Source organism: Culex pipiens, chromosome 1 (assembly GCF_016801865.2).
Source record: "Culex pipiens pallens isolate TS chromosome 1, TS_CPP_V2, whole genome shotgun sequence".
NCBI classification, from domain to species: Eukaryota; Metazoa; Arthropoda; class Insecta; order Diptera; family Culicidae; genus Culex; species Culex pipiens.
Window position 1 is genome coordinate 17,022,034 of NC_068937.1, and position 17,888 is coordinate 17,039,921.

Genomic DNA, 17,888 nt, shown 5'->3' on the forward strand with positions numbered 1-17,888 from the left:
TGAAAGCTCTCAGCATGCTTTGAGATAAGCCGAGATAAGTTGTGCATTTTTCTTCCGCTATCAAATTCACTATTTTACCGCCATTTGGTAAAACTGGATATGACTGCATAACGATTCTAAATTAAGAATAATAATCTTTTTCCAAATAATTTCATTCCATCGGCTTGCAATCGAAACCGAAGAGTGCAACAGTTTATCAACGTTTTATAAACACAAAGTAGTTTATCAATTTATTTTGCTTGAACTGCTAGAATATCAACTATTAGATAAGATATTTTTCACTCAAAAGCCATCTTAAATTATTTAAAGCTGTCGAAATAGAAATCTATATCTATAAAAATAGAAATAGAAATCTATATCTATTGTCAAACGAACGGGGTCACTTTTTAGTTAGACACCCCTTTTACACGGAGTTCAGTCACACTATCAAACGTTTGTTTTGATAGTGTGCGTGAGCGCCGTGTAAAAAGTGACAGTTTGTCACTTTCTAGTTTGACTTTAACCAATAACGTAAAATTTTCCACATTTTATATTTATTAGATCAATAAAACATAGTTCTACTTGACGATTCTAGTAAACAACACAACACACTAAACTAAACTAAAAAAGTGAATAGCTTCAGTTTCCTTTAAATAAAATAAAATTAGATTGATTCTTCCTTACCGTTGGTTTAAAATGAATTGCGCTTTTAGAATACTTACTAAATTTCAGTCGAAAATGCTTTAAACTAGCTGTCACTGAACACAACAGCGCTGATATGCCAACATTAGGTGCTTGACGGAATTGAATTAAATGCTTCCCCCTGAGATAAAATATTAAAAAGAAAAAACATAAAAAAAGTTTTTTTACTGTAATTTAAGTCCCATGCGCATAGGACATTTTCAAAAGCCACGCGCCAAAAACTTGGTTCGATTTTGACTTCAATTGCTTTATATGTGGATGACAGTCGTGACGTAGCCGTGTCTAGATCACGCAATGTAAACAATAACAAACACGTTTTGTTTGGTTGACCATTCTGTGCATTGTTCCGAAGTTTAGTATAATTTGGTTGCCGGAGTCCTGATCCTGAGTTATAATTAAAAATGTGTACGGTAGTCGGGCATGTTAGTGTGTCAAACGCGTTCTGACATGAAATCCCTTTGTCCAGTTGTCGCACTTACAGCAATTTTCAGGGTTCAAGGAGATATCACGACAAGATTGATACTTCTTTCATATGAAGAGTGACAACAATGCATGGAGTTTTTTCGGTTTATATTGAATATCTCAGGATTGAAATAGAATTTTGGGGATCTGTGAAGGTCAAAAGGAGAGGCATTGAGAGCTGCATATAATAGTGTTCTTAACTCAATTTGGCCCAAAATACACTTGCGACAAGTTAGCACGACAGCGACGATTTATCATACATCATTTGAATCTATTTTGCATACAAAACCGAATGAACAAACAAATTTAAAAAAATGAGTACTTTTCTGATGATAAAAAATTCAAATTTATCTTGTTTTTTACCATTTTTCTCTATGTCAACAAGTATAAGAGCTTATACATTTAGCTGGAATATTGTTGAAAAGTTTAAAATTTTGAATATTCGAAAACCCGTACTGTTGGAAACGATCAACTTTTGACCTGGTTGAAAATTAGGGTAGTTCACGAATAAGGGTTTTTCGAAAATAAAACTTTTCAGGAATATTTTTGGGATATTTTTTCTCTTCGAGAAACCAACAGATAAAATGTTCAAATTCAAGTTCAAGAACTTTTATCAAAAACATCAAAGTGAAATTTAAGATTAAGCTACACAGAAATTGTTTTGGACTTTGAAAAACTAAGCTTTTCGATTAAGAAAAATAACATTATGGGCTGGTTGGTCAAAAATTTGTAGGCGTTTTAAGCTAAATAAAAAATGAAATTTTAAGAACATAAACACTATTTTTGCACAAGGATAAAAAACTCTTTTTTTTGTCTAAGGGTAAAAGCAATAGTTGAAACAATATGAAAAAATCCAAAATAATAAAATAAAATAAACAGCTGATTTCAAAAAAACCTGCCCTTAAGAAATAAAGTTTATTCAAACAAACAAAAACGAAATTTAAAAGTTGTTTTCGTAACACGGACAAGTTTTCAAATTTGTTTCGAAAAAACAACATTTTGTTTTTTTTTTACTTTTAAAATTTTCAAATTCATCCAAGCTTAAACCCCCTTTTTAATTCATGATAACAAACATGCTTTTCAAAAGATACAGCGTGTTCAAAACAGGGTCTGAATCAGGGGAAATATACCCATTTTAATCGCCCTAAGCCGTTTGACCAATTCTAATCACTTTTGCCGTTTTCCGCTATCAAATCAACATTTTCAGATGTATCAACAATGGAGAGTTGCTTGCTCACTTTAATTTGTGCTATTTAATACTTTGGAACAGTCAAAAACACTTTATGAAAGCTGTAGTTTATGATCAAACTACTGAAAGGCCGATAATATAAATAGGCTGAAAAGGGGTATAGTTCCCCTATCGTGTTTTAGATCAGTTTTGAACTATATTTTTTTAAAGAAAATCTAGGATTTTTTGGCTCTCAAGGAGCTGATAATAAAGTACATATAAAGCTGCGAATTAGTTTGAAGCATTTTTTTAAGTTTTCGTTCTCTTTCCAAATCAATTGTTAGAATAAGCTTTTTCTCAGTAACCAAACGTCGGATCAACAATGAAAAAAAAAGCATGCCAAATACAGTCCAGACTCGATTATCCGAAGCCTCGATTATCCGAAGTTAGATTATCCGAAGGTTTGTATGGGACTTAGGATAATCGAATCACGAACAAAAAAAAGTCGTACTATTTCATTTTTTGTGCGAGTTCTGTGACCCCGTTTTAGTCAAATTTGAGTTGTTGATTGCGTATTAAAAATAAAATGCCTGTTTTCAATATTAAATCACCGCCATTTTGGAAGCCATCTTGGACTTAAAAATTCTAAATCATTTTAGCGTAGTTGAGGGGCTAAGCACAACAATCAAAAATTAGACAGCGACATTTTTTTTCGTGATTCGATTACCCGAAGTGAAATTTTTCCGAGGCTTTCGGATAATCGAGTCTAGACTGTATATGGTTTTTACAAATGGACCAATGTCCAAAAAAAAAATATATAAAAAAGAGTATTTTTTCTGAAAATTTCAGCATAAAAATGGCTTTAGCTCGAAAACGGTGCATTTACTCATAAATTCACACAAATACTTTTTGATAACAAATTCAATTGAAAAATGATTTTCTGAATTGTTTTTGGGGAAATTTTGAATTCTTAAAAAAAATACATTTTTTCAACAATTCATAACATAACTCAAAAGTTCACACTTTTTGTCCACAAATCAAAAAAAAATCAAAAAAAGATTTCCCAAAAAGTGTCCACGTGGTTTAGGGATGGTCCCGATTCAAAATGGCTTATTTCGAGGCTTATTTGGACCTACAGATCAACGTAAAAGTAAAACTAAATTTAAAAAAATACATAAAAATTCGTGATGGGGTGGGATTAGGAGGTTAAATTGGGAAGTTCATTTTTCGAGTGATTTCACCGCATTTTATCAGTAAGGCGAGTAAGGCAAAACAAGTAGTTGTATCAAAAAAATATCATACAATTTAATGGATTGGAGTTTATAGATTCACTACAAAAACACAATTACCTAGATATTAAGTAAGAGTATTAGCTTTATTTTTTTGTATTCGGCGAATGCACCATTTTTCAGTAAATAATATACATTTTAGAACACAATTTTCTTAACAATCAACAAACACGCAATCACACACAGCACCACCAAAATTATCACCATAAAGGTCATCTGGTTAAAGCACAAACACCCCCTGGCTCGGGTCTTCCACTGGTACTCCCGTGCCGTTTGCAGCTCCTTCGTCGCACTGACCACGTGCTTGGACGCCAGCTGGACATTTCCCTCGACCAGGTTCAGAATACTTCCGTGCTCCATCACGAGCGTTGAGAAAAGTACAAACAAGTCACGCATCTCCGTGAGGGATCGCTCAAGGGCAAGGAGCTCCTGGTGGCGCTCTTCCAAGCTGTTGACGATGCTCCGGGCTCGTTCCAGAGACACGGAATTTGACCGTTGCAACGCGGGTCTTGTCTGGGGAAGTAACGTGTCCGATGGTACAGCTATGTCCAGCGCTTCGTTGGAGGCTGAAAAAACGTTTAAAAGACATTACATTTAAGAAACTCCCTAGAATTGCTCCAACTCACTCAAAATGTCCCCCCTCCGAACGGTGTCCTCGAACCGCCGCACCACGCCGTCGTACTTCCAGTACGTCCGGATGTAGGCCTGCTTAACGCCCTCGAACTGGACACTCCGTACACGACTCACGAGGTCGTCCTGGTCACGCCGATTGTCCAGCTCGGTCTGCATGGCCCGCACCGCCGAGTAGATCCGGAAGCACAGGTTGCCATTTTCGCGGATTTTGGTGCGGGCTTTGCTGAAGCCCTCGGAAAACAGGTGCACCTCAATGTCCAGGATGTTCCGGCGCAGGTCCCGTATCAGGTTGCCGATCTCTGTGAACTACTGTACGTGGTTGTGGTTTGGTTGAGCGTTTTAGCAGAATGCATTACTATGAATACTAAGAGACGAGTTGTTCCTTTTCGAGAACAGAACACTGATGAAGTCTGCAAGTAGTAGACGAAATACGTATCTGTCAAGATATTAAAGATATATAGCGGAATTAAAAGGAACAACTCGTCTCTTTGTATTCATACTGTACGTGGTTGTGAATGGTATGATCATTGGAACGTTTATAATTAACGTTTTTAACAAAATTGTTTAGAATTTCCATCAAATGGAAACATGACTTCAAACATTTTCCAAACAATAAAATCGTAATTATCGTAATTACGTCTCTTCTCTTCTCTTCTCTTCTCTTCTCTTCTCTTCTCTTCTCTTCTCTTCTCTTCTCTTCTCTTCTCTTCTCTTCTCTTCTCTTCTCTTCTCTTCTCTTCTCTTCTCTTCTCTTCTCTTCTCTTCTCTTCTCTTCTCTTCTCTTCTCTTCTCTTCTCTTCTCTTCTCTTCTCTTCTCTTCTCTTCTCTTCTCTTCTCTTCTCTTCTCTTCTCTTCTCTTCTCTTCTCTTCTCTTCTCTTCTCTTCTCTTCTCTTCTCTTCTCTTCTCTTCTCTTCTCTTCTCTTCTCTTCTCTTCTCTTCTCTTCTCTTCTCTTCTCTTCTCTTCTCTTCTCTTCTCTTCTCTTCTCTTCTCTTCTCTTCTCTTCTCTTCTCTTCTCTTCTCTTCTCTTCTCTTCTCTTCTCTTCTCTTCTCTTCTCTTCTCTTCTCTTCTTTTCTCTTCTCAATTTCATCTGCCAATTTTTTTTTATTTTAATCCCTATGTTTTTCTAAACATGATTGAATAATTTAACCAGACTATGAAATTACACTTCCACATACAACCAGTAAAGTTTTGTGATAAATTGAAAAACTGTTGTATGAAAAAGTGTTATTAACAGAAATAATTTAAATCCAGAATATTTTCTGCCATAATATTTATCTACTCAAACATAAAAAAAAATTCTAAACCGCATCAGATTATTTTTCAAATTATTTTTTACGAATTCATTTCTAGATTAAATTTTCAAAAGGTCCTATCTGCATAGGAAACCCATGAGGGATAGGTTGTTTTGAAAATTCAATCTAGATTTATGAAAATAGTTTAACGTCACGTTTATAAAATAAACCACAACATTTATGAAAGAGTAGGCGAGTAGAGTAGTTCCAGTGACAATGAAAATATGATACAATTTGAGACAACTGATTGCATAAATTGTGAAATGATTAATTACAGGGTGGCCACTCAAATCCCATTTTCCATACAAGACTTTTCCATTCCCTCAAATAATAGGAATTCTTACACAAAAATTGATTACAAATCGAAATCTATTTTTAAAAAGTCATCATAAACTATGAACCAAATTTCTAAATAAATTCAAAAAAACAACAAAATATGGACAATTTCAGTAAATAAAGAAACTTACCAAAAAAATATCCAAAATTTCATCAAAAATGGAAGCACTCAAATTTTTGAATCTGAAAGAAAACGTAAAAAACCTAAATCGACACATTAAAATAAAATCTCGGTAATATTACACCTAGGAATGGGAACATCTTTCATGCCAGAAAAAATGAGCAAATCTAACAATGTGTAAATTAATCACTTTTTCAATGTTTTGCTACTTTTTCAGTCTAAATTGACGTAATATTACATCATAAAATAGGTAATATTATTTCTTCCAATTTTACACCTTTTAAAAATTTATAAAACAACATTTACTATATAGATGTTGAAAAAAAATCAAAAATTTAGAAATGCTTGAATTTTTATGCAACGTTTCAAACATAAAGCTTGCGATTTATGGTTTAAATATGCAAACAAAGGGGAATTGGAAAAAATAAAATTAACTAAATTCTATACTTATTTTTCAAAGAATCGCTTTAAAATGAGGACAGCTGTATTCTTTAAAACAGTCGAATTATCAAATAATTTATGCAAGAATAATGTTTTTATCAAATTTTCTTTATGATATTGTTGATTTTGATATTTAAATTAAAAATTTAGCGTTGATTAATCAAGTTGTCAGTATTTTAATGTTTTTCATTTTATTTCAATTTAAAATCCAGTTAAATAACAAATATTGCTTTATCGCTCATATTAGTCACAATTTTAGTAGAGAAACATTCTTCAAACTATTTTTTTCAATATTTGCAGTAACTTGATTAATTACAAAAAAAATAATAAAATGTTTACTGCAAAAAAAATAAAACCCTATTACTATTACCTTTTTATTATGAAACTTACGCAAAAATAAATTCAAATCTACGACATAATTGTTTTAAATTTTCCAAAGGCTTAGTAGTCTTCTTTTAAAAAAGATTTAAATAGAGAAAAGAACCTGGAATTTTTAGTTAAATGCTCAAACAAATTGAGCGCACATAAATTGAAATTGTACAAAATATTACAAAAATATTAAAAAGTTCTATTAAAATAATTTTCAAACAATTATCCCTACTTTTTGACACAAATTCTCGACTTTTTTCCGATTTGCCGATTTCATAACTTAAGTGGCCACCCTGTATTTTAGTTTAGTTTAATTTATTAAACAATAAAATGTTCAATGAATAATGATTTTATTGCATTGTCAATCACAATAAAAAAAACCCATAATTTGAAACATTTTTCGATCAGATTAGGTTGGTGCAATTTTTTTTAACGTTTCTCTCTCTCGGCTCTAGTTTTCAAATTAAAGCTTGATTTTCAAAATTTTTAGACGAAAGTACCACATTTGAATCTTAGCAGTTCTGCTACCAATAAATTTCCCAAAATTTAAAATATGTATAAAGATTTAAAATTGTTTACGTTAAAAATACATAAATAATTATGCAATATATTCTGAATAGTTAGCAACGGATTTAACATTTTTTTGATAAATATTTCAGTTTTAGACAATAATAATAATAATAATTATCATACTCGCACTAATTCCTTATACAAAGTCAGGAGGAATATCATTAGGGTGACACAATACAGATTTTTTTAAAACTTTGGTGGATCTTGGACTTGTTTGGACGAGAACTGAGCCACCTGCCGGCAAATCCCTGAAGCAATGTTTTTCCCAATATGTAGATTTTAACAGCGACCATAAACCTTTACCGATTCACCATATAAACTATTCGGCCTTACCTACAATTTTAATGAAAAAAATCTAATTTCAAGTGATTCAAAGAATGAATTGTGAAGATTATTGATGTTTTTCCCAGCAATTTCGTCTCAATCAAGTGGCCGCCACGTATCATAACTTACGCGTTCCAGATCTTCGAGGACCCGTTCCTGGTTGTACAGCGTCATAAACTCATGCTCCTGGACGAATCGATACTCCCAGTCTTTGTAGGCACTTTTCTGTAGGTTTGTAACAAAACTTGTAACCCTTTTAGGCGAACCACAATTAAATCACTGCCACAAACCTCATTCATCTCGTTCCAGCGATCTTTCACCATTTTTTCTGCCTTCCCTCAGCTAGTGCGAATTCCACAACACATGACCGAGGAAAATCAAAACCTACAAACAGATTATCACAACCCCTCTCCAAAGTCCACCACGGATGCCGAACGACTGACACCGTCATAACGCCGCTCCGAAGCAAACCGCGGTGCCGGTGCCGTTGTGACATGTTTTGCTCAATTTACTAATTGATGATAATAGATTTTGATAATATCGCGACCGGAGCGCACTCTGACTCTAAAGCAGAGCAACTCTCTGTTTTCGTCGGCGCTCTCTCCGTAGCGAAATTAGATCGTCAATGGGATAAGGATCATTTTTTCACAACAAAAGAAAACAATTATAATTTTGATATCTATTTGTCTATGTCTTAAACTAAATGATTGTCTAACTGTAGGCGTTTCTTTTTACACATTCTAGTAAATCATACTGAACACAAACACTTTACACACTTATGCTAAATAGTTAGTTAGTTGCTAGCTGGAATGGCTTAGCAGGCTGCTCAGAATATGATCATCAGCAGCACCAGCACCGAGAGCACCACGACCACCCAAATCAGTAGGCAGGTTTTCTTCTTCAGCGCCTTCAGCTTGTACTCGCGGGCCTTCTCCAGCTGGTGGGCGCCGTGGTCCGTGTTGAGGGAGGCCTGCTGGGCGTGGTACTCGATCACCTGGACCAGGCTGGCCTGCGAAGAATGGAGAAAAATTCAGTAAATTTGATAAATGCAATTAAAAAAAATCATTTTTAACGTGACTCTTGACTCTTTACTCTTTACTCTTTACTCTTTTCTCCTAACTTTTTTCTGTTTTCTTTATAAACTGAAGTCATTGCCAAGGTTGTTAATCGATAAAATTATCGTCGATATTATTTTCGTCTAACGATAACAATAATGGTTATCGTCATCGTCGGGATGATAATTCGAGAATATATTTTTTGAAAATGTAGTATGTTTCAAAGTATAAATACTCAAATTTATTCACAGAATACCGTATTTTTTCTAAATTACTCAAATTGTCAAAATGCCTTTTCACTTCATCAGAGTTTTTTTTAAATGGTAAAATTTTCTCAACATACCTTATTTTTTAGAAAAGACTCAAATTTCCCCAATTTGCTTTATCAGACGAAGCGAAATTGTGCATGCTTCATATACAATTTTGCTTCATTTGATATCCACATATTGCAAATTATAAAAATTTACGTTTTTTCAAAAATGTACGATATTTTGTGAAAATTTTTGTGATTTACAAAAAAATAATGATAACGTAAAAACGCATTCAAAAATTTTGCTTCTTTGCGAATTTTGAAAATTTGAGTATTATCGAAAAATTCAGTATTTTGTAAAAGTTTTAGTGATTTAACAAAAAAAAAAAACTTTAATAAATTTAAAATGCATACCAAATTTTGCTTGTTTGATACCCATATTGCAAATCATAAAAATTTGGGTATTTTCGAAAAATACGGTATTTTGTAAAAAATTTAGTTCTTTTCAAAAAATACGGGATTTTTTAAAAAAATTTAGTTCTTTTCAAAAAACTCTAATGAAGTAAAAAAGCATACAATTTGAGTATTGAGTGATTCAACAAAAAACTGTAATAATTTGAAAATGCACATAACATTTTGCTTGTTTGCTACCCATATTGCAAATCATAAAAATATGAGTCTTTTCAAAAAGATACGTTATTTTGTGAAAATTTTAGAATTTTCATAAAAAAAAACTCTAATAAAATGAAAATGCATACAAATTTTTTCTTAGTTTGATACCCATATTGCAAATCATAAAAATTTGCATATTTAAAAAAAAATACGTTATTATGTGAAAATTTTAGAATTTAAAAAAAATCTAACAAAGTGAAAAAGCATATAAAATTTCGCTTAGTTTGATACCCATATTGCAAATCATAAAAATATGCATATTTAAAAAAAAATACGTTATTATGGGAAAATTTTAGAATTTAAAAAAAAATCTAACAAAGTGAAAAAGCATATAAAATTTCGCTTAGTTTGATACCCATATTGCAAATCATGAAAATTTGAGTATATATTTTAAAAAATACGTTATTCTGTAAAAATTTTAGAATTTTCAGAAAAATCTAATGAATTGAAAAAGCATACAAAATTTCGGTTCATTTGATACCCATTTTGCAAATTTGAGTGCTTTCGAAAAAAAATACAGTATTTTGTGAAAATTTTAGAATTTTTCAGAAAAAAACTCTAATGAAGTGGAAAAGCATACAACATTTTGCTTCGTTTAATACCCATATTGGAAATCATAAAAAAATTAGTATTTTCAAAAACATACTTTTTTTTGTGAAAATTTAAGAATTTTATAAAAAATAATTTAATAAAGTGAAAAGCATACAACATTTCGCTTCGTTCGACACCCATATTGCAAAACATGAAAATTGTAGTATTTTCCAAAAATACGGTATTTTGTGAAAATTTTAGTATTTTTCAAAAAAAACTCTAATGAAGTGAAAAAGCATACAAAATGTCGCTTCGTATGAAAGCCATATTGCAATCATAAAAATTTTAATATTAAAAAAAATGCGTTTTTTTGTGCGAAATTTAGAATTTAAAAAAAATCTAATGAGGTGAAAAAGCATACAAAACTTTGCTTCGTATGATACCCATATTGCAAATCATTAAAGTTTAGTATTTTCGAAAAATACGATATTTTGTGAAAATTTTAGTATTAAAAAAACTCTCATGAAGTGAAAACGCATACAAATGTCGCTTAGTTTGACACCCATATTGCAAATCATAAAAAATTATGCATTTGAAAAAAATCGTTTTTTTTTTTGTGAAAACTTTAGAATTTTCAAAAAAAATCTAATAAAGTGAAAAAGCATACACAATTTCGCTTAGTTGATATTAAAAATCATGAAATTTTAGTATTTTTGAAAAATACGGTATTCTGTGAAAATTTTAGCATTTTAAAAAAAAACTCTGATGAAGTGAAAAAGCAAACAATTGCAAATCATAAAAATTTTAATATTTAAAAAAATACGTATTTTTTGTGAAAATTTTAGAATTTTCAAAAAAAATCTAATAAAGTGAAAATGCATGCAAAATTTCGCTCCGTTTGATACCCATATTGCAAATCATACAAATTTGAGTATTTTCTGAAAAAAAAACCTTATTTTGTGAAAATTTAAGAATTTTCAAAAAAATCAAACAAAAGTGAAAAAGCATCCAAAAAATCTAACAAAGTGAAAAAACATAAAAAAATCGCTTCGTTTGATACCTATATTGCAAATCATAAAAATTTGAATATTTTTAAAAAATACGTTATTTTGTGAAAATATTAGAATTTTCAAAAAAAAAATTAACAAGGTGAAAAATCATACACAATTTCGCATTATTTGATAACTACATTGCAAATTTGGATACTTTCGGAATATTTTGTGAAATTTTTGAGTATTTGTACTTTAAAACTTACTACATTTTCAAATAATATATGCTTGGTGAAAGCATTGAAAATTTAACATGATTGAATGAAGTCGATTTTTAAAAGATTTTAAAAATGAGTTATCGTCCATTATCGGTGATAAGATTACCGCCGATAGAATTGTCGAAATAACGATAACGATAGAATTATCGTTATCGTTATCGAGCCTCGACAATTTTATCGTTAACAACCTTGGTAACTGCGTTACTTTACAAAGTTTCTAATACATAAAAGGTGAGTTTTCTTATTGAAAACACCAACCATACCTGCTCCATAACCAGCGTTGATATCCTCAGGAACAAGTCTCTAATCTCGACGAGGGATTTTTCCAGCTCCATCAAATGTGAATGCCGCGACATGATATCTCTCAGCTTTTGCCGTTCTTGTTCCGTTTCTTCTAGGATCTAAAAGGAAAGACTTGCTGTAAATTTTGATTTATTTTGTATTACCGTCAATACTTACATTTCCAACAAACGGCGCCATGTGATTGCTGGCCAACATCTCCGACGCCTCATCATCCGTGATGTTGTAATTCACTGAAATCAGAACAAAGACAATAATCTTCAGTTCAATTTAAATCCCACCCCTCAAACCGCCCTCAAAACTCACTCGCTTTCGCCTCCAGCTTCATCAGCTTTTTAATCTTATCCTCATAGTAGTTGACAAACTCCTCGTGCTCCCGGTACGCACTCAGGTAGTCGTCCTTTATCACAATGAACTGGGTGTGCTTGATCCGGAAGAGGACACTCCCGCGCCGTTCGTCCTGTTCCAGCTCCTCGTGCAGGCACTTGATGGCGTTGTGGATGCGCTTGCACAGGTCTATGCTTTGGCCGATCCGTCGCTCTACCTTTTCGCGGATTACTAAAAGTAAAAAGATAATTTTGAATTTGAGCAAAAAAAAACTTATCAAAAATGGTTACTTACCTTTATCATTGTAATGAAACGAAGGGGTGGACACTGCCTTGCGCATCTCCTCGATATTGTCCCGTATCGTACGGACCCATTGTGTGAGCTCTGAAAACTAGACAAAAAAAACAATTTTCATAAAAAAAATTAAGATAAAAACTTTGATTACCTCCCGGCTCCATCAATATTTTCTTGTTGAACAATTAAATGGAGGTGCAAGATATTCGAATTTTGGTAGCCTTACTTAACTATGATTACTGAGCAATTCTCTGAGATTTCGGACCTTTGTTTTTTTTGTATTTTTTAATCCGGCTGAAACTTTTGTTGCGCTTTCGGTATGCCCAAAGAAGTCATTTTGCATCATTTATTCGTTCATATAATTTTCCATACAAATTTGGCAGCTGTCCATACAAAAATAATATGTAAAAATTCAAAAATTTGTATCTTTTGAAGGCATTTTTTGATCGATTTGGTGTCTTCGGCAAAGTTGTAGGTGGATATGGATATGGACTACACTGAAAAAAAAATGATACACGGTAAAAAAAATTTGGTGATTTTTAATTTCACTTTTTGTCACTGAAACTTGATTTGCAAACATTATTTTTTTATTTTCTGATATGTTTTAGAGGACATCAAATGCCAACTTTTTAGAAATTTCTAGAATGGGCAAAAAATCTTTAACCGAGTTATGATTTTTTTAATCAATACAGATTTTTTCAAAAATTTGAAATATTGGTCGCAAAAATTTTTCAACTTCATTTTTCGATATAAATGTTTGCCCACTTTAAAAAAAAAACATATTTTTGAAAAGCTGAGGGGGTTAAACATTCAATATTACGCCCTTTTGAAATGTTAGTCTTAATTTAAACATTTTGAAAATATTGTTTTCGAAAAGATCGGAGAATTTCACGAATTTTTCATATTTTAACATTGAAAATCGGACCATTAGTTGCTGAAATATCGACGTTAGGAAATGGTGGGTTGTTTGGGTGAGACTTAGAAAACATCAATTTTCCTGTTTTTAAACCTTTGCATGGCAATATCTCAGCAACTAAGGGTCGTATCAACAAAGTTCAAAAAAGCAATATATAGAGAATTTTCTCAGCTCAATTTTTTTTATAGTGGGCAAACATGGGCACTAGGGTGGTCCAAATCCGGACTTCTTTGGGGCTACCCCCTGAAATCAAAGATTGTCCCATCACTAGGCTAAATTCCAAATTTGAGCTCATTCTGACCACGGGAACCCCTCCCTCCAATCGCTTAAAGTTTGTATGGGAAAAATCGTCAAAATGTATGGAGAAAAGCAACTGTTTTACTTTTTGACCTGTGGAAAGCGCCATAATTATCCGATTCTTACCATTTCTCAAATGTAGAACCTTCATTAAATTTAGAACAAGTTTTCCGAAGACACCATATTTTTAGGATTTTTTCCCGCGAAGTTATTAGCGCCCAAAACTGACAATTTTTGCGTGGCCAGCCACCTAACAACGATGTTTATTTCCAATTCGTACACGCACGTGCTCTCTCTCAGGTTCAAACTCTCTCACGAGTTTGCTTGCCTGCCTGGCTGCCTGCCTGCCTGCTTACCAACAAGCGCGCGCTGTTTCTCTGCTTGGACTTTTGTCGTCGTCGTCGTTTTCGTTTGCTATCCGCTGCGCTGCGTTCTTGGCATGTTTATTATCATTTTCAACGAAAATAGCAAATTTGTTAAAATGGGGTGACTTTAAGCCAAGGGGTGACATTGTACCAAATTTTACGAATTTATAATAGCCTAACAGCTTAACAACAAGCTCGATAAGCTTGAATTGCAAAGTATAATCGTTGCAAATATTGTTCTTAGATTATGTTGTCCTCTGCCATAAAAAGATCAATATGTACGAAACACTAAAAAAATAGATAAAGCTTTAGTTTCATAAACCTTACCGTTTGACCCCGACAAGAGTTTTAGGACACAAGTCACATTGAAAACTTACTTCGCCTGTACATACTTGACTATACCGGGTTCGGTGGTAGAGTGTTAACCGTGGTTGCCTCTCACCCCAGTTTGGCTGGTAATTTTGTAGAGCAAACAGTTTGATTTGATTTGATATTCAACTGTACTATTTTCATGTTTTCATAAGATATGCCAAGCTTGTTAAAAAATTAATTGTGTTTTCATATTGGGCAGAAGTAGGATTTGTTTTGTTGAATACATTATTAGTGAACGTTCTTGATGATCAACAATATGTTCTATTGAATTCTAACTATGAGTGTACCAACATTAATTAAATCAATTATAAAATGTTATTTAACGACAATAACTGCAATGTTGAAAAATATTTGGTTGGTTTGAAATATTAATCCTGTGGGAAGTTGTGTCATTAAACTTTTGCTAAGTATAATCATTACACAGGACAACAAAAATATATGATCTAAATGATAGCTGGAGTACTCTGCGGATTTCATTCGTAAGGTTGAAATTTGTAAACGGTTTGAAACAAAAAAGAACAATTTTATTCTAATTGCAATGTCGCAAACTTGCCACGTCCAAAAATTTGTTGCCCTAATATTTTGATTTTTTTACTTGATTTCGGTAGGAATTGATTTAGAACTGAAAATGTGAGCATCATGTTCAAATTTTGACGATTCCAGGAGATTTTAAATTTATTTTAATTAATTTAATTTTAAATCAACAGGCTTTATTCAAACAGAATAAGCAGGTTTGTGTAGCAATATCATCAAATTGCTTTGTGGGAACATAAATAGACCAAATCAATCCGTCAACAAATAAATAAATGAACATAAAATTCAAGCTTATCAAAGCAATCTTTATGCGTTTATTGGTACAATGTCACTCCTTGGCTTAAAGTCACCCCATTTTAAGTTATTTTTGTGCATTCTAGTTTTCCTTGACTTAAAATTCCATCAAGTAGGAGTTTTTTTTTTAAATATTAAGGCATAAACTTGTAAATAATATACTTAAGCCACTTAACTCAGGCTTAATCCGGCTAAGTCAGTGCTGTAAATCATTTTTATATCATTCTGCTACATGTTAATACAATTTAAAACCATGGCCAGTAATGTTTTGGAGTTAAAACATTGAAACTTTGATCTTTTTCTACGCATTTTACATGTGATTTAACCTTAATTTCTACTCGAATCACTAAAACTGACCGTATTCGAAATTTCTGCCGGCAAATATTTTGAAACTCGGCCCAGAGGTGCAGAATGGTCCCAGGAACCATGTCCAATCATTGGTTTGGGTGGAAATTTTTTTTTCATAATAACGGTCTGTGGGGGACCCGTGCGTGCGTGTACGAATTGGAAATAAACATCGTTGTTAGGTAGCCCCTTACAGCTGGCCGCGCAAAAATGGTCAGTTTTGGGCGCTAATAACTTCGCGGGAAAAAATCCTAAAAATATGGTGTCTTCGGAAAACTTGTTCTAAATTTAATGAAGGTTCTACATTTGAGAAATGGTAAGAATCGGATAATTATGGCGCTTTCCACAGGTCAAAAAGTAAAACAGTTGCTTTTCTCCATACATTTTGACGATTTTTCCCATACAAACTTTAAGCGATTGGAGGGAGGGGTTCCCGTGGTCAGAATGAGCTCAAATTTGGAATTTAGCCTAGTGATGGGACAATCTTTGATTTCAGGGGGTAGCCCCAAAAAAGTCCGGATTTGGACCACCCTAATGGGCACTTATTTAAAAAAAATGAATAACAAATACTTTTTTCAAAAAAGTTACTAAAAATGGCTATAACTTGAAAACGGTGCACTTTATCAAAATTCCCATATTGTTTTGGTCACCGAGAACTGATGTTAATTTAATCTAATCGGTCTTTATCGGTGAAATCTGACGCAAATTTTAGGCCGTCCGGGAGTCATATGGATGACGCTGCAGGAATAAGTTGTCTCTGTACATTTACTGTGTGTTTCGCTCAGTACTTGTACAGAGCCAAATTAGAAGGCTAAAAGACTTGATCACACACACATACTTCCTCAAATGGCCCTTCGCTGACTTAGTTTTCCGTCCTTTATATCTTCTTCTATGACTCTTAGTCGACCTATCCACCTAAAATTTCATTATCTTTCTTCTAAAATTTGCGTCAGATTTCACCGATAAAGACCGATTAGATTTTTTATCAAAATTTCATTAAAGTTCTTTTACCACATCGAAAAATGAAGTTAAAAAATTTTGCAACCAAAATTTTGATTTTTTGAAATAAAAAATCAGTATTGATTCAAAAAATCATCATCAGGATTTTTTGCCCGTTCTGAAAATTTCTGAAAAGTTGGCATTTGATGTCCCCTAAAACATATCAGAAAATAAAAAAAAATAGTGTTTTTTTTGCAAATCAAGTTTTAGTGGAAAAAGTGGAGTTAAAAATTACCAAATTTGTTTTTACCGTGTATTATTTTTTTTCAGTGTAGTCCATTAGGGTGTAATATTGTTGTATGGAAAAAAAAAAAAGCTGTCCAAATTTAGCTAGCCCAGCAACTTTTTGGTTCACAAACACAAATTTGTATGGAAAATTGAATCGCTTTGCGCAAAGTAAGGACTAAACCAATCGTTCCCAAACTGTGGGGAGTTGTTTAGGACCCCAAAATGAACTAAAATAATACTGTGCTGGAAAATCGTTTTTTTTACACCCTAGTATTCCGTATGGAACCTACAACTTTGCTGAAGACACCAAATCGATCAAAAAATTCAGATTTTTGAATTTTCATACATCAGTTTTGTATGGACAGCTGCCAAATTTGTATGGAAAATAATATGGACAAACTAATGATGCAAAATGGCTGCTTTGGGCATAGCAAAGGCACCTTAAAAAGTTTCAGACGGATTAAAAAATACAAAAATTAAAATTAATGAAAAAAAACGATTTCGTAGAGAATATGTCTGTAGTACAATTTTTTATTATTTCTACACAAATAAAAATAAAAAATGACATTTTGACGTTTTTTTTTTAATAAACTTTTAAAATATGAAGTTATGCTTCATTTAAATATTTGTTTTCATTTATGTTGTAGATTCACTGAGTTTTAGCCAATTTCGCACATCTTTCTAGAATGCTGCACATCAAATCTCCCCTCGCCTTCTTTTTTTTTTTGAAAATCTATCTTTCATGGATAAAATATTAGGCCGCAGTAAAAAGGATGTTAGCAAGCATGTTTCTCTCAAAAATGTTGACAAAAAAGAAAAAAATGGAAAATAGGATTAAATCCTTAACCTGCCAAACATGACGAATTTCCCTTAATCAAATTCTAAAAAATATTCTTACCTTCTCCAAATTGCAGAATATCTCCTCCTGCGACTTGGTGTGCACCATATCCAGGCTGACATCGCTGCTGTACTTCCGTTTCTGAAAACCGACAATCACAGGAAACAAACAAAACAAGAATAATCACTCAATTTACACCGTATAAACCGTCACACGTGTGATTCACATGTCACACAATGGAGTGGTCAATGTACTCCTCTTTTTTCTTCTTTAACCCCCAATCTCAGTCAAGAGTGAATCACAGTCGATTAGGGC

At 32.7% G+C, this 17,888-nt stretch overlaps 2 protein-coding genes across 3 annotated transcripts in view; both read right to left on the minus strand.

The window, feature by feature from the left end:
• Positions 1-3,672: 3,672 nt before the first annotated feature.
• Positions 3,673-8,236, minus strand: LOC120422453 (syntaxin-1B-like). Its single transcript, XM_039585897.2, has 4 exons — positions 7,980-8,236; positions 7,819-7,914; positions 4,227-4,539; positions 3,673-4,166 (listed from the first exon to the last, which is right to left on the minus strand). Exons 1-4 carry the CDS (start codon positions 8,010-8,012, stop codon positions 3,739-3,741), a joined length of 870 nt encoding a protein of 289 aa, XP_039441831.1. The 5' UTR covers positions 8,013-8,236; the 3' UTR covers positions 3,673-3,738.
• A 117-nt stretch (positions 8,237-8,353) lies between these two features.
• Positions 8,354-17,888, minus strand: part of LOC120430545 (protein cramped) — a 129,977-nt gene continuing 120,442 nt past the window's right edge. For both annotated transcript variants that reach the window (XM_052711359.1, XM_052711365.1), the window contains exons 6-11: positions 17,634-17,714; positions 12,386-12,482; positions 12,071-12,322; positions 11,924-11,997; positions 11,728-11,865; positions 8,354-8,698 (exon numbers count right to left, since the gene is read on the minus strand). In XM_052711359.1, coding sequence (XP_052567319.1) covers positions 8,516-8,698; positions 11,728-11,865; positions 11,924-11,997; positions 12,071-12,322; positions 12,386-12,482; positions 17,634-17,714 — 825 coding nt within the window. In that variant the 3' untranslated portion in view covers positions 8,354-8,515. The remainder of the gene's footprint in view (positions 8,699-11,727; positions 11,866-11,923; positions 11,998-12,070; positions 12,323-12,385; positions 12,483-17,633; positions 17,715-17,888) is intronic.